This window comes from Oscarella lobularis, chromosome 4 (assembly GCF_947507565.1).
Source record: "Oscarella lobularis chromosome 4, ooOscLobu1.1, whole genome shotgun sequence".
Classification (NCBI taxonomy): Eukaryota; Metazoa; Porifera; class Homoscleromorpha; order Homosclerophorida; family Oscarellidae; genus Oscarella; species Oscarella lobularis.
The window spans coordinates 560,025-572,823 of record NC_089178.1 but is presented as its reverse complement, the minus strand read 5'-3'; the positions used below and the strand labels follow the sequence as shown (position 1 = coordinate 572,823).

Below are 12,799 nucleotides of genomic sequence, written 5' to 3'. Positions count from 1 at the left end.
GTTCTCCCAAAGCTCTACAGTCACATTCTAAAATCCCCGGCAAAAATACCCGAAGGAATGAATAATTAAAATATCTTGGGTATAAAGCAATTAGGCACGAGAAAGTAGCCTTCTTGCTAACTGCCAAATTAATTAATTAAAATTCTCAAAAAAAGTCTTTAACATCAGCAATTTCCTCTACCTTGTACACAGGAAATTGCCCCTTTTTACCTGTTTGTTCATTTTTTCCGACGTAGTAGCCACCCAGAATGGCGTCAACGCCGAGAACGTCCCCAACTTCAATCTCCAGTTCACCAGTTGCTCCCTCGCGCGGTGCATGCGGGTAAATAGCGCGCCACCGGCGACGCCTTGACCCGCCGAAATAGTAGACATCGTCGAGGCTGTGATAACGATCAGAGGCGTCAACGTGCTTCGTCTGCATCAATTCATAGGCAAGACGACAAACCTAAAAAAATCAATAAATCATTATTATCACGAGTTTCCTTACGGTCATTACCTGAGAGGAAAACGTGCAAACGAGGTAATCCGTCTCTGACAAAAGTATTATGTCGGAAATAATGCCCTTCAACGAGTCTAGCGTATAGCGCTGCTGCCTTGCTTTTGTAGCAGCGACTTCGTTAAAGACCAAGGCGTAATCTTGATACCTAGTATATACACGCATCTCTAAAAACGATCAACTGACAGTTGTGCTAATAATAACCTACTTTCCCTTTGTCTCGTGAATCACGCGGACGTCATCGGTTGCGACAAATACTCGTTTCTGAGCGATAGGTCGCGTTTCCAAAACTTGATAATAGTCATCAACAGAACGCATATACTCTTCAATTGAATGCCTCTGCGCTTCCACCATTAGCTTATCTGTTCGACGAACGTGAACCCTGCACACATATACGTGCTCTACGTAGACAAATAATTTTCTTCTTTTCTAACCCAACAATTGGCTTCTTGAATCCAATAGACGTTTTCAGGTCGTCAATGAATTTTTGCATATCGCCATTGAGTCTCAATAAATAGGAAACGATTTGCCCGAGAAACCAGAGACCGGGTATACGATGAAAATGCTGAACGACATTCGCCAAATCAGTGGGAATAACAAACGGCAAATACGGAGGATTATTTTTAACGTAATTATCGATGAAGTGCGCCCGAACGACAGGCGCATCGGGATCGTACGTCTTCGGATTATACGCGGGTAAGCTCCGATAGTCAGCAAATTTCATTTCACACGACAACGAGACCGGCTCAAACACGTCGATCCAACCGCGCCCGCCTCGATTATACGACCACATGTCGGAGGCGAGCACGAACACGCGACCCAAGCCGTGAGCGAGCAGAAAGCAATAGGCGACGTGATGCACCTGACAGCCGAAGCCGCACATCTTATTCACCGAGCACACCAATCGTTTCACGTCTTTCCCACACGAAGGCGGATTCTGACGCAGTCGAAAACGCTCCTGAACCGCGCTCGTCGCCGTCTCGACTTCCTTTCGCTGTTCCAATCGACTCGCGTTTCTCAAGCGAGCGACGTCGATTAGGACGTGGTGGAGATGATCGGCCGATATGTCGACGAATTTTTTCGTTTTCGTCGTCTTCTCGTCCGCTTGGCTCGTCTCGTACTGAATCGTTTTCCACCAGTTCACGACCGTCGTTTCTAAATGTCGTAGCGCGATGACGTCAAATTTTTTCGAAATGTCCGATTTTGCGTCGGCGAGTCGAGTCGTCGATGGGATGTCGCGCTTCGCGACCGAGTCTTGCGCTTCGTCTCTCCTTCGGTCCGAGTTCTCGTTCGCTTCGAGTTTTCGACTCAAAGTCGATGTTGGTTTGAGTTTTGGCGTTCGCTGAGGCGTACACGATGCCTGTTCGTTTTTCAGACGGTCGACTTCCTCTCGAAGAGTTCTCACTCGTCTTTCCAAATAGGCGAGTCGGATTGTTCCGCATCCGGCGGCGTCTTCTTGCTCGGTCAATCGGCTGACAAAAACGCTACCGCGATAGACGGAAAGCAACCAGATGGTTAAAATGACGAGCCCGATGAGGAGAGTACGTCGAGCCGCCATGGTTGAGGAGACTTCCTTGTCACTTCCAAAGTCGTCGGGGGGGCGTGTTCGTCCGAGTCCCGGACTAAGATCGATCCATTTTAGCTGAAGCCATAAAAAATAGACAAAGTAAAGGCCTTCCGTACGTCTAAAACACAAACGAACGTAAATTGAACATTATATATGTATACGAAATCACGTGCAAGCGACGTCATCACCTGCGCAGACACGTGCGAGGAGATTGGGAGAGATGCCGCGTTATCTGAACGTCCTCGCCGTTTGCCTTTGCGGCGCAATTTCACTTGCTGCCGGTGACGTCCGATGCAAAGACGAATCCGGACAACCGACCAACTGGTAAAAAAATAAATCAAACCGAAACCGAAAGCTCCCCTATACCCTGTTGTAGGTTCATCGTCTACAAGCTCCCCACTCTTCCAAACTCGGACAGCGGCTTTAAATACGCGTACATGGACACTCAAACGCCGAGTTTCAGCCTCTCTTCGCACACCATCAACGACTCGTCGGGCGGCGCGATCGCGTCGACGCTCGCGCCACTCTACGACAACCCAAGCCAAAACGACATCGCGTACGCGCTCTACAACGACGAACATCCCGACGGGAGAAAGAGCGAATATCGCGGCCACACGAAAGGCGTCGTCGCTTTCGACGAAATGTCCGGCTTCTGGCTGATTCACAGCACGCCCAAATTTCCCTCGCTTTCGACGAAGTACGACTATCCCGAAGGCGAGGCGAGAAACGGGCAGACGTTTCTGTGCGTCACGTTTCGAACGGAGGAGTTCGAAGCGATTTCGCGACAGCTCGCCTTCGACTATCCGTGGATTTACGCGAACAATTCCGTTTCGCGTTACAACGTTCCGACGTTCGTCGACGTTTTGAACGGACGTCACGTGACGTCGCCGCCGTTTCACAGCGTGACGTCGTTGACGTCGGCGACGGGCGGCAAGTTCATCAGCTTTGCGAAGTACAGCTCGGACGCGGTGCCGCTCTATGACGTCATCGTTGCGCCGTATTTTCGCGACGGGTTGAGAACGGAAACGTGGCAGAATGGGATTGGGAAGATGTCGTCGAATTGCACCAGTGGCTATCAGGTGGAGAACGTGAAGACGGTGAATTTGCTTGGATTTCAGTTCGATTCAACGAAGGATCATTCCAAGTGGGCAATTACGACCACATCCAAGTGGGTTTGTATTGGGGATCTAAACAGGCAGGTGAGCATGGGAATAACGTACATGTACTGATAAGCATACTCATCTTTTGTCATTTACTTTGTTATGAATACTTGTGGTTTTTTCCTCCTTTCTTTAGACTTCTCAGAGCGAAAGGGCTGGAGGAACATTGTGTTTCGAATCAAATGACGTTTGGGAATCTTTTAATAAGATTGCAGTTGAAATTGAAACCTGTTGACTTTTTGGTTTCTCGTTTCGTATTCCTAATTTCTTATTTAGTCTTACTTCTATTCCTGTTTGTGTATTTCTTAGATATTTTTTTGTATGGCAATTTTTCCCGCCCATCATCTGAACGGGACTTTCTACCAACGTAGCGTGCGTTCCGCGACATGGCCGAAATGGAGGGACCAAACGAATCAGAACTCCTTTCTCCACCCGCCGACGGCATAACGTCGGTCGCATTCAGTCCAACAAGCAATTTTCTTCTCGTCTCTTCGTGGGACAAGGTGAGGCTCCTTCAGAGGCTCTAAGAAGAAGAAAAAACATCGCTTTTAGAGCGTTCGACTATACGACCCCGTCACGAACACGCTACGCGTGCAACATCACCACGCCGGAGCAGTATTGGACTGCTGCTTCTCGGACACCCTGCACTCATTCAGCGGCGGACTAGACAAAACGCTAAAAACGTATATCAGAAATCGACACGATTTTTTTTCTCCGTCGAACTAAAATTACCTAGTTTTAACTACGCCGATAACGTCGAGGACGTACTGGGAACGCACGACGATGCTATACGATGCGTCGAGTACTGCCCTTCCAGTGGTAATAAGTATATGTGCAGTTGAGGTCGATGGGCGATTGATTTTCGTTGGTCGTTTTTTTTTTTTCCGGTGAAGGTCTCATTGCCACGGGCAGCTGGGATAAGACGGTGAAACTGTGGGATACAAGAAGCAAGACTTGCGTGACCACGATGAATCAGTTGGAAAAGGTTGTGGGCCTATGATGTAGATAAGGGAACGGGAATCAGGACTTGATTATTAACTAATCGTTTTCTGGATGAACTAGGTTTATACTATGGCTGTAAACGGGGATAAATTGATTGTAGGAACGGTGAGAGCATCATCATCATCATCATCGCGTTGTTTTTATCGTTTATCTATTGATCGTTAGAAAGGAAGACGAGTCATGATATGGGATCTTAGGGATCCTGTAAGAGGAGGGCACGAGTGAGAAATCCTTGTACATGTATGGTTTTTTAGAGTAAAGTAGAAGCACGTCGCGAATCGACTCTCAAGTACGAGACTCGATGCATCAGATGCTTTCCAAACGGACAAGGCAATAAAGCGTGCCGTCGCCGTTTGTTTATTGATTGACCGTCGTATATATATATATATATAGGCTACGTTCTCAGTTCCATCGAAGGCCGAGTGGCCGTCGAATTCTTTGCGCCCGAAGCGCAAAAGAGCAAGTACGCGTTCAAGTGTCACAGGACGAAAGAGAGCGGCGTCGAAGTCATCTACCCCGTCACCGCTATCTCGTTTCATCCCGTGTAAGTGAACGATTTTGAGTTTACATAGTGAACGTTTGCTTCGATCGCGTTTTAATTGACTGCCCAGATACGTACAGTGTCTAGTTGCTCGATGTTTATATCCTGCGTGTGTTTTCACAGACACAGCACCTTTGCTACTGGTGGCTGCGATAATCTCGTCAATATTTGGGATGCCTTCAATAGGAAACGTCTAGCTCAGGTAAGACGTGACGTGCAAGCTAATACTAATGTGTCGTGTTATCTTACTTTTTTCTTTCTTCAGTTTCATCGTTATCCTAGCAGTATTTCGTCTCTGTGTTTTAATTGTGACGGGTCAATGCTTGCTATTGCGTCGTCGTATATGATGGAGGACGGGGAAAAAGAGTAAGCCAGTAGTGTGCACCTCACTATTTCAGTAGTTGTCACCGTTTTCTTTCTAGAAATACCCCAAGGAATTCTGTGTTTATTCGCTACGTTTCTGACCTCGAAACGAAACCAAAATAGGCGGAATTCTTTTGAAACGCTACCTTTGTTCTGTGTTGTGCTTGTATTGGTTTTAGCTTTTAATTCACTAAAAGTTTACTCGAGCCAGTCAATTCCAACCGTCAGAAAAGCGATACTGTCCGCAAAAGTGTTTTTCCCGTGTTCATACAATATCGCAACTTGGATAGGGGGGAGGTAGAGAGGGAGGATTTTTCTAAGGGACTATTTGCTTTCTAAATGTGATGCATGCATACCTGTCGTAGAATTGAGTTTCTGCACGTCTGAATATCCAGCAAAGTCAGGGTCTACAGTCTTGGCTTCCTGTGTGAGAAGAGCGACTGATACTAAGTGCATACAGCTAAAGATCCACACTTGCCTTCCACGTGAAGCCTTCATCATAGCTTATTCTGACTCCCATGACGGCTCTTTTGTTAGCGTTGAGCGGACTTGAATAGATTATTCTTGACTGATTACCCTGTGGAAGAAAGTGAGACAGACGAACGCGAGAGATGTCACAATTGTCTGACGTCGTCAAAACGACACATTGACGTCACTAGTCCGGTCCAGTTGGCATTCACCGGCTCTACCAATGAATTGTCAACACCAAAACTAAGAAGCAACTTAGACTGAGCACGTGCACATATTATTCCCTTTCTCTCACTCTTCAAGAGTTTCTCCGGCATTAAAGCTGCGGGAGATAAAACGATGTCCAGGAGTTGGGCTCATGTTGCGTTCATTTAGATACAAACTGGCGCTGTTATTTACAGTTTGCACCAGTGTAACTTCTCGGCTGTACCGCTAAAGAAGGCATCCTTCGTATTGTCGTCACATTATCACAGTAGTAGCAGTACTTGTGCATGTCCTCCTAGTTGCCAGTGAACGCCGCTATCGTCACTGAAGACAACACAAGAATAGAAGGCACTAGACCTATAATAATAATAATAATATGTACATGTTGATGACTCTGGGAACTTTTACCCGTTCGTTTTGCCTTGACAAACGGATGGAACCATTAACCGTCCTACATTGTGTTTCAATAAACGAGTGACTGCGTTAGAATGATTCTTTAGCTACCGTGTGGGCAGTTGCCTAGTTTCGAAGATTTGCACAGACTTGAATTGATTTGAATTCCGTGTCCAACAGCCGGTTTTACGAAATCAAAAGTCGATTGTATGACAAGTGGCTCTGGTTTTGACCAACTCGATCCTCTGTCTTTGCTGTTTGAAATCAAGACAGCTAGCATTCCAAGTTATATACATATAACTTCACGAGCACCCAAACACTTACTTTCCGATTCCTGAATCATCAGCCAGTAGACATCTTTTATTGCGTCGTGCACGCATACGTAGTAGTCAGGGTTGCCTTGCCAAAGAAGCTGCACTGACTGCCACGTCTCGCCAAAATTGCTCGATCGTTTCAGCAGAATGTACTTGGGATAGCCGTCCCGGTGACCCTGTACAGAAGTGGGAGGGGCCATTTGTAGGGCTGAGGCTTCTTACGGAGCATGAAGTGTTGTTTCGCCCTTCTGTAAACGCTAATACGGTGCCATCACTGTGCGCCAGCAAAACTGGCTCACGATAGCACGGATAAGCTTCTCCAGCGATAAATAGGTCGCGCATTTTCGGTCCTTGTCCGAAAACGAGTGCAATGACGAAGAGAAAAGCGAAACACTTGCAAAGCATGATGGTAGAAAGCGTGTCAAACTGCTCACGCTACACCACTTTGCATTATACGGGGATCCAGACTGCTTCGGCTGACGTCAATGTACCGTGTTGAGGAGGTTACAGGGAGGTTACAGACCTTTGTCGTCATCACTACTACTTACGGAGAGTGTTACTGCAACTGAAACATATAACCAGAGATATAAGATATATACGATATAACGTACTATAAGTGCAACTATACAGCTCACAAAGAAAACACGTCTGATTAGGGAAACAAACAGATGATCAATCGTGACTAGACCGCTCCAGGAATACGAGTTGTGGTCCTTGTGGACGACGAGGATCAGGATCAGGATCAGAATCCTTGTAGTCATTCCTACTTCAAAAGCCCTTGTATTTCTTTCTCACAGTCAAAAAAACTCGTACCATTCTTCTGACTCAATGTGACGGGGATGCTTGTTATCGCGCTCTTCTTTCCCGTTATCAGTTTCAGTGTTCTTTTCAACGTCCTTCGTGGCGGTCGCAGCTGCTCCGGCAAATTTGGGCATACATGTGTAACGGAACAGAATATACATATATACATACCTGACTCGGAGGCTTTTGGCAAAAACGAATTTTGCTTTTGTCGAAAATGCAGACAAACGCAGACAATAAGGATAATGAGTAGAAGTGTTCCAACAGCGCTTCCTACACCTACACCAATAGTCGAAGTTACTTTAGTTGAAGTTGGAGTGCCAGAATCTGAAAAGGAAATTAAAGTTGGAGTGCCAGAATCTAAAATGTTATCAACATTAGACCGATGAAGATGCGAATAAAACGGTACCATTGAGAAACGCTGCTGTTGGGGAATCAGAAGCCGGGGTAGTCAGATAAGGATTTGATTGCGCAACTGGAACGCAACGATCCGTTGTCGGATTGAGAAAATAGTCCTCCTCACATTGACAGTGTGTGTTTTGAGATGCGGTTGCTGACACGATTTTGGCGTGACTCTGGCAAATGATGACGGCAGGATCTGTCGCCGGTTGGCATGCCACATGAGCGTTGTTGCTGAGACTTGAGTAGGTGCTCCCGAGAACACAGGGAGCGCATTTTCCACCGCAGCTCAAATTGACTCCGTAGCCGGGTCCACACGGCAAAGGCACGCAGTCAGACAAGTTCGCCTGGGAAACCGGCTAAAAGGAGGCGACAATAAATCAAAGTATAGGAAATTAACTAGTATCTTCCAGCCACTTTTGTCTCAGTCAACGCTCTTACCGCCCAGAAAGCAAGAACAGCGATCCATGCCGGGTTTGCCAGCGTAAAACTTGGCATCAAGCACGCTGCTATTTTCATCCATTTCCATTGCTTCAGGGAAGTGCAAAGTTCACCAGCCATCACATCTTGGATCCGACTAAGGCTATCCCGGACTAAACCCGAACCAATTTGCCCGAACCAGTGAAACTGCATGGGGATTCCCAGCTAACTCCCACAAAACGAAGCAACAATACAGTGACGTCAACAAAAAAAGAACTGTTTCTGTCAGGACAAAGAATTGCGCAAACCTTACAGCGCCTCATCACTCTTTCGCGTGGACCCAAAACCACGTTCAGGTTTGTCCTGCGATTCGGGCTACCAAAAATACTGATGTCTCGTGATAGTTCAAAGAGGATGAAACGCTTACCGGGACACCGCCAAGAGACGGTTTCGCGAAAGAGCAGCATTTCAACTTGCATTTCAAACTGCGTTTAGGTGCCAACTTTTTCCACACCACAGTTCCAGCAACAGCAGCAACAAAAACGCTGCTACACACAGCAATAGGACTTAGAAATTTGGCCTGAGAATTCTCCGACGGTTTCTCAGAAAAGACAGCTAGAAGCCCAACTTTGTCAAAACGCACAATCAACTAATGATTAGCGTGCCATACACACCTGTTCTCGCTGCTCCTTTCGAAGTTCCCACGGTCGGGGACTCGGGATCGAGACGGCACAGACCCGTGCTGCGATCTCGTTTGAAGCCGTCGATGCACACGCATTGAACGTCATGCGTCGTATCAGCGGGAATCCGTTGTTCGTTCTTATTGGAACCGACGTTGCAAAGGACGGACGACGTCGCGCTCACCGGTTGACAGGGACTGTCGCCGAGGAAGCTGGAAAACGTGCGTCCAAGCACGCACGGCTCGCACTTCGTTGAACGCGTTTTCGTGCACGGGGTCATCACCCCGAAGCCAACTGGACAGTCTTTGCAGTGGGGAACAGTTGAAACGGGATTCAGAATCGCCAACAACGACGCCTAAATTGAACGACGCTCGAGTTAAAAGCAACGTGTATATTGCACAGGTGTACCAGGAAGTGCAAGTGCGCCATCCAATGGCAACACAACAGAAGTCTTCGTTTATCTGGAGACAACGGTCATAATTCAAGCAGAGGGTATCCTACTTCACTATACTTGTAATTGACATTGAACAAAGGAAGTAGTCATGAACAGGTGGCCAACCAGTAGGAAAATGATTACTCATTCAAGGCTACACTATTACATATTATTACCAGGGGTACTGGGGATTAGGCCTAATTGAAGGGTACTACTACTTGAGTAGGGTACTGAGGGGACTCACTTGCTTTGGCCCCCAACAATGACGCAATAGGCTACGAAAAACATTTTACGGTAAAAGACTTCTTGCACCTACAAAGAAAAATGCTCCTAAGATCCTCGTCACTCTACCAAAGTAATCTACTTTCACCTGGTTGAGAAATGCCCAATTACTAACAAGTTAAAACGCATAATAAATCACGCCATAGGAAACAGAGCAGAGCCTAAAACGGTGCAAGCAGACCGCGCAGTCTCCTATTCATACTGCAGCAAAATAGCTTTCATCATACTTAATGCAGAATAAATGCGGAATTTATTCTGAATTAATGCAGAACTTATTCTGAATAAAAGCAGAATTTATTCTGAATTAATTCAGAATTTATACTGAATTAATGTAGAATTAATGAAGAATTAATGAAGAATTTATTCTGCATTAATTCAGAATAAAATTCAGCATTAATTCAGAATAAAATCTGCAATAATTCAGAATAAATTCTGCAATAATTCAGAATAAATTCTGCACTAATTCAGAATAAATTCTGCATTAATTCAGAATTAATTCTGAATTAATGCAGATTTTATTCTAAATTATTGCAGAATTAATTCTGATAAAATGCAAAATAAATTCTAAATTAATGCAGAATAAATGCGGAATTCTGAATAAATGCAAAATTTATTCTGAATTAATGCAGAATTTATTCTCAATTATTGCAAAATAAATGCGGAATTTATTCTCAATTAATTCAGAATTTATTCTGAATTAATGCAGAAATTATTCGAGAATAATGCAGAATTTATTCTGAAATAATGCAGAATTTATTTTATATTATTGCAGAATTAATTCTGAATAAATGCAGAATTAATTCCTAATTAATGCAGAATAAATGCGGAATTTATTCTGCATTAATGCAGAATTTATTCTGAATTAATGCAGAATTAATTCAGAATTTATTCTGAATTAATTCAGAATTTATTCTGAATTAATTCAGAATTTCTACTGAATTAATGTAGAATTAATGAAGAATTAATGAAGAATTTATTCTGAATTAATGCAGAATTTATTCTGAATTAATGCAGTATTTATTCTGAATAAATACAGAAGTTATTCTGAATTAAAGCAGAATTTATTCTGAATTAATTCTGCATTTATTCTGAATAAATGCAGAATTTATTCTGAATTAATGCAGAACTTATTCTGAATTAATTCAGAATTAATTCTGAATTAATGCAGAATTTATTCTGAATTAATTCAGAATTAATTCTGAATTAATGCAGAATTTATTCTGAATTAATGCAGAATTAATTCTGAATAAATACAGAATTAATTCTGAATTAATGCAGAATAAAAGATCGTGAACTTACGTAGACAAGGTGCTTCAGCTTTCTTTTCAACATTCTATATTCTTTACGAGAGCTATGCTGCCATGAAGCATCCATGATCGTATGTAAGATGAAGAAAACGACAGGCGCTCCGTCGTGAGTCGACGATACGTCGGCGATCGTTCTAAAAGATCGCTCGTACACCCCGAAACGCCATGACGACGAAAAACTTAGCAATAACCGTTCAGAAAGTGACGGAACACGACAAGAAGTCGATCAAGAACCTCAAACTCGCTCGCTAAGCGATGCACAGGAGACGAACGACGAGCAGGGCTTTTCGAGTGTAACGCGCGCTAAAACATCGCGAAAAAATCTCACATTCTCTGAATAAACACAGAATTTATTCTGACTTAATGCAGGATTTATTCTGAATTAATTTAGAATTTATTCTGAATTAATTCAGAATTTATACTGAATTAATGTAGAATTAATGAAGAATTAATGAAGAATTTATTCTGCATTAATTCAGAATAAAATTCAGCATTAATTCAGAATAAAATCTGCATTAATTCAGAATAAATTCTGCATTAATTCAGAATAAATTCTGCATTAATTCAGAATAAATTCTGCATTAATTCAGAATTAATTCTGAATTAATTCAGATTTTATTCTGAATTATTGCAGAAATAATTCTGATAAAATGCAAAATAAATTCTAAATTAATGCAGAATAAATGCGGAATTTATTCTGAATAAATGCGGAATTTATTCTGAATTAATGCAGAATTTATTCTGAATTAATGCAGAACTTATTCTGAATTAATGCAGAATTTATACTGAATTAATGCAGAAATTATTCTAGATTAATGCAGAATTTATTCTGAAATAATGCAGAATTTATTTTCAATTATTGCAGAATTAATTCTGAATAAATGCAGAATTAATTCTTAATTAATGCAGAATAAATCGGGAATTTATTCTGCATTAATGCAGAATTTATTCTGAATTAACTTAGAATTTCAAGGAAGAATTGTAGAAGGAAAAATTGCCCCAGGACAAATTGTCCTGGGAACAAATTGTCCCCAGGAAAAATTGTCCTGGGGACAAATTGTCCCAGGACAAATTGTCCGAGGACAAATTGTCCCAGGACAAATTGTCCCCAGGACAAATTGTCCCAGGACAAATTGTCCCAGGACAAATTGTCCCAGGACAAATTGTCCCAGGACAAATTGTCCCAGGACAAATTGTCCCCAGGACAAATTGTCCCAAGGACAAATTGTCCCCAGGACAAATTGTCCCAGGACAAATTGTCCCAGGAAAAATTGTCCCCAGGACAAATTGTCCCAGGACAAATTGTCCCAGGACAAATTGTCCGAGGACAAATTGTCCCAAGACAAATTGTCCCAGGAAAATTTGTCCTGGGGAAAATTATACCCAAGACAAATTCTGAATAAATGCAAAATTAATTCTGAATAAATGCAGAATTAATTCTGAATTAATGCAGAATAAATGCGGAATTTATTCTAAATTAATGAAGAATTTATTCCGAATAAATGTAAAACTTATTCTGAATTAATGCAGAATTTATTCTGAATTAATGGAGAATTTTTTCCGAATTAATGCAGAATTTATTCTGCATTAATCTAGAATAATTTCTGCATTAATGCAGAATTAATTCAGAATTTATTCAGAATTTATTCTGAATTAATGCAGAATTTATTCTGAATTAATTTAGAATTTATTCTGAATTAATGTAGAATTTATTCTGAATTAATTCAGAATTAATTCAGAATTTATTCTGAATTAATGCAGAATTTATTCTGAACTAATGCAGAATTTATTCTGAATTAATACAAAATTAATTCTGAATAAATGCAGAATCAATTCTGAATTAATGCAGAATTAATTCAGAATTTATTCTGAATTAATGCAGAATTTATTCTGAATTAATGCAGAACTTATTCTGAATAAAAGCAGAATTTATTCTGAATTAATGCAGAATTTATTCGGAACTAATGCC

At 42.4% G+C, this 12,799-nt stretch overlaps 5 protein-coding genes across 13 annotated transcripts; 2 read left to right on the top strand and 3 right to left on the bottom strand.

Annotated features, from left to right (window-relative positions):
- Nucleotides 1-55: 55 nt before the first annotated feature.
- LOC136186427 (alpha-(1,6)-fucosyltransferase-like) lies at nt 56-3,244 on the bottom strand. Its single transcript, XM_065973763.1, has 5 exons — nt 2,252-3,244; nt 931-2,181; nt 705-878; nt 497-644; nt 56-445 (listed from the first exon to the last, which is right to left on the bottom strand). The coding sequence occupies exons 2-5, from the start codon at nt 2,052-2,054 to the stop codon at nt 146-148; spliced, it is 1,746 nt and encodes a 581-aa protein (XP_065829835.1). The 5' UTR covers nt 2,055-2,181; nt 2,252-3,244; the 3' UTR covers nt 56-145.
- Nucleotides 2,238-3,567, top strand: LOC136186429 (plancitoxin-1-like). The gene is made up of 3 exons (XM_065973766.1): nt 2,238-2,387; nt 2,440-3,262; nt 3,360-3,567. Exons 1-3 carry the CDS (start codon nt 2,284-2,286, stop codon nt 3,456-3,458), a joined length of 1,026 nt encoding a protein of 341 aa, XP_065829838.1. The 5' UTR covers nt 2,238-2,283; the 3' UTR covers nt 3,459-3,567.
- LOC136186428 (sialidase-1-like) lies at nt 3,295-6,960 on the bottom strand. Its single transcript, XM_065973764.1, has 13 exons — nt 6,731-6,960; nt 6,519-6,684; nt 6,306-6,467; nt 6,210-6,252; nt 6,083-6,158; nt 5,893-6,029; nt 5,759-5,840; nt 5,604-5,706; nt 5,486-5,548; nt 5,016-5,410; nt 3,956-4,154; nt 3,506-3,898; nt 3,295-3,451 (listed from the first exon to the last, which is right to left on the bottom strand). The coding sequence occupies exons 1-10, from the start codon at nt 6,911-6,913 to the stop codon at nt 5,328-5,330; spliced, it is 1,098 nt and encodes a 365-aa protein (XP_065829836.1). The 5' UTR covers nt 6,914-6,960; the 3' UTR covers nt 3,295-3,451; nt 3,506-3,898; nt 3,956-4,154; nt 5,016-5,327.
- Nucleotides 3,584-5,344, top strand: LOC136186430 (mitotic checkpoint protein BUB3-like). The gene is made up of 11 exons (XM_065973767.1): nt 3,584-3,726; nt 3,776-3,906; nt 3,960-4,042; nt 4,117-4,208; nt 4,286-4,330; nt 4,391-4,429; nt 4,480-4,555; nt 4,619-4,769; nt 4,890-4,968; nt 5,032-5,132; nt 5,189-5,344. Exons 1-11 carry the CDS (start codon nt 3,610-3,612, stop codon nt 5,250-5,252), a joined length of 978 nt encoding a protein of 325 aa, XP_065829839.1. The 5' UTR covers nt 3,584-3,609; the 3' UTR covers nt 5,253-5,344.
- Nucleotides 6,961-7,083: 123 nt separating the features above from the next.
- Nucleotides 7,084-11,149, bottom strand: LOC136186431 (uncharacterized). 9 transcript variants are annotated; one of them, XM_065973769.1, is made up of 13 exons: nt 11,022-11,149; nt 10,823-10,964; nt 9,612-9,724; nt 9,486-9,553; nt 9,320-9,400; nt 9,217-9,269; nt 8,803-9,163; nt 8,556-8,743; nt 8,126-8,503; nt 7,719-8,067; nt 7,481-7,669; nt 7,322-7,421; nt 7,084-7,274 (listed from the first exon to the last, which is right to left on the bottom strand). In XM_065973769.1, exons 9-13 carry the CDS (start codon nt 8,339-8,341, stop codon nt 7,181-7,183), a joined length of 948 nt encoding a protein of 315 aa, XP_065829841.1. In that variant the 5' UTR covers nt 8,342-8,503; nt 8,556-8,743; nt 8,803-9,163; nt 9,217-9,269; nt 9,320-9,400; nt 9,486-9,553; nt 9,612-9,724; nt 10,823-10,964; nt 11,022-11,149; the 3' UTR covers nt 7,084-7,180. The 9 variants fall into 9 exon arrangements, 6 of the variants coding, with proteins under 6 accessions (XP_065829841.1, XP_065829843.1, XP_065829844.1 ...); XR_010669725.1 differs by having other exon boundaries at nt 7,084-7,271; nt 7,719-8,503; nt 11,022-11,142; XM_065973771.1 differs by having other exon boundaries at nt 9,320-9,395; nt 9,486-9,724.
- Between the last annotated feature and the right edge of the window lie 1,650 nt (nt 11,150-12,799).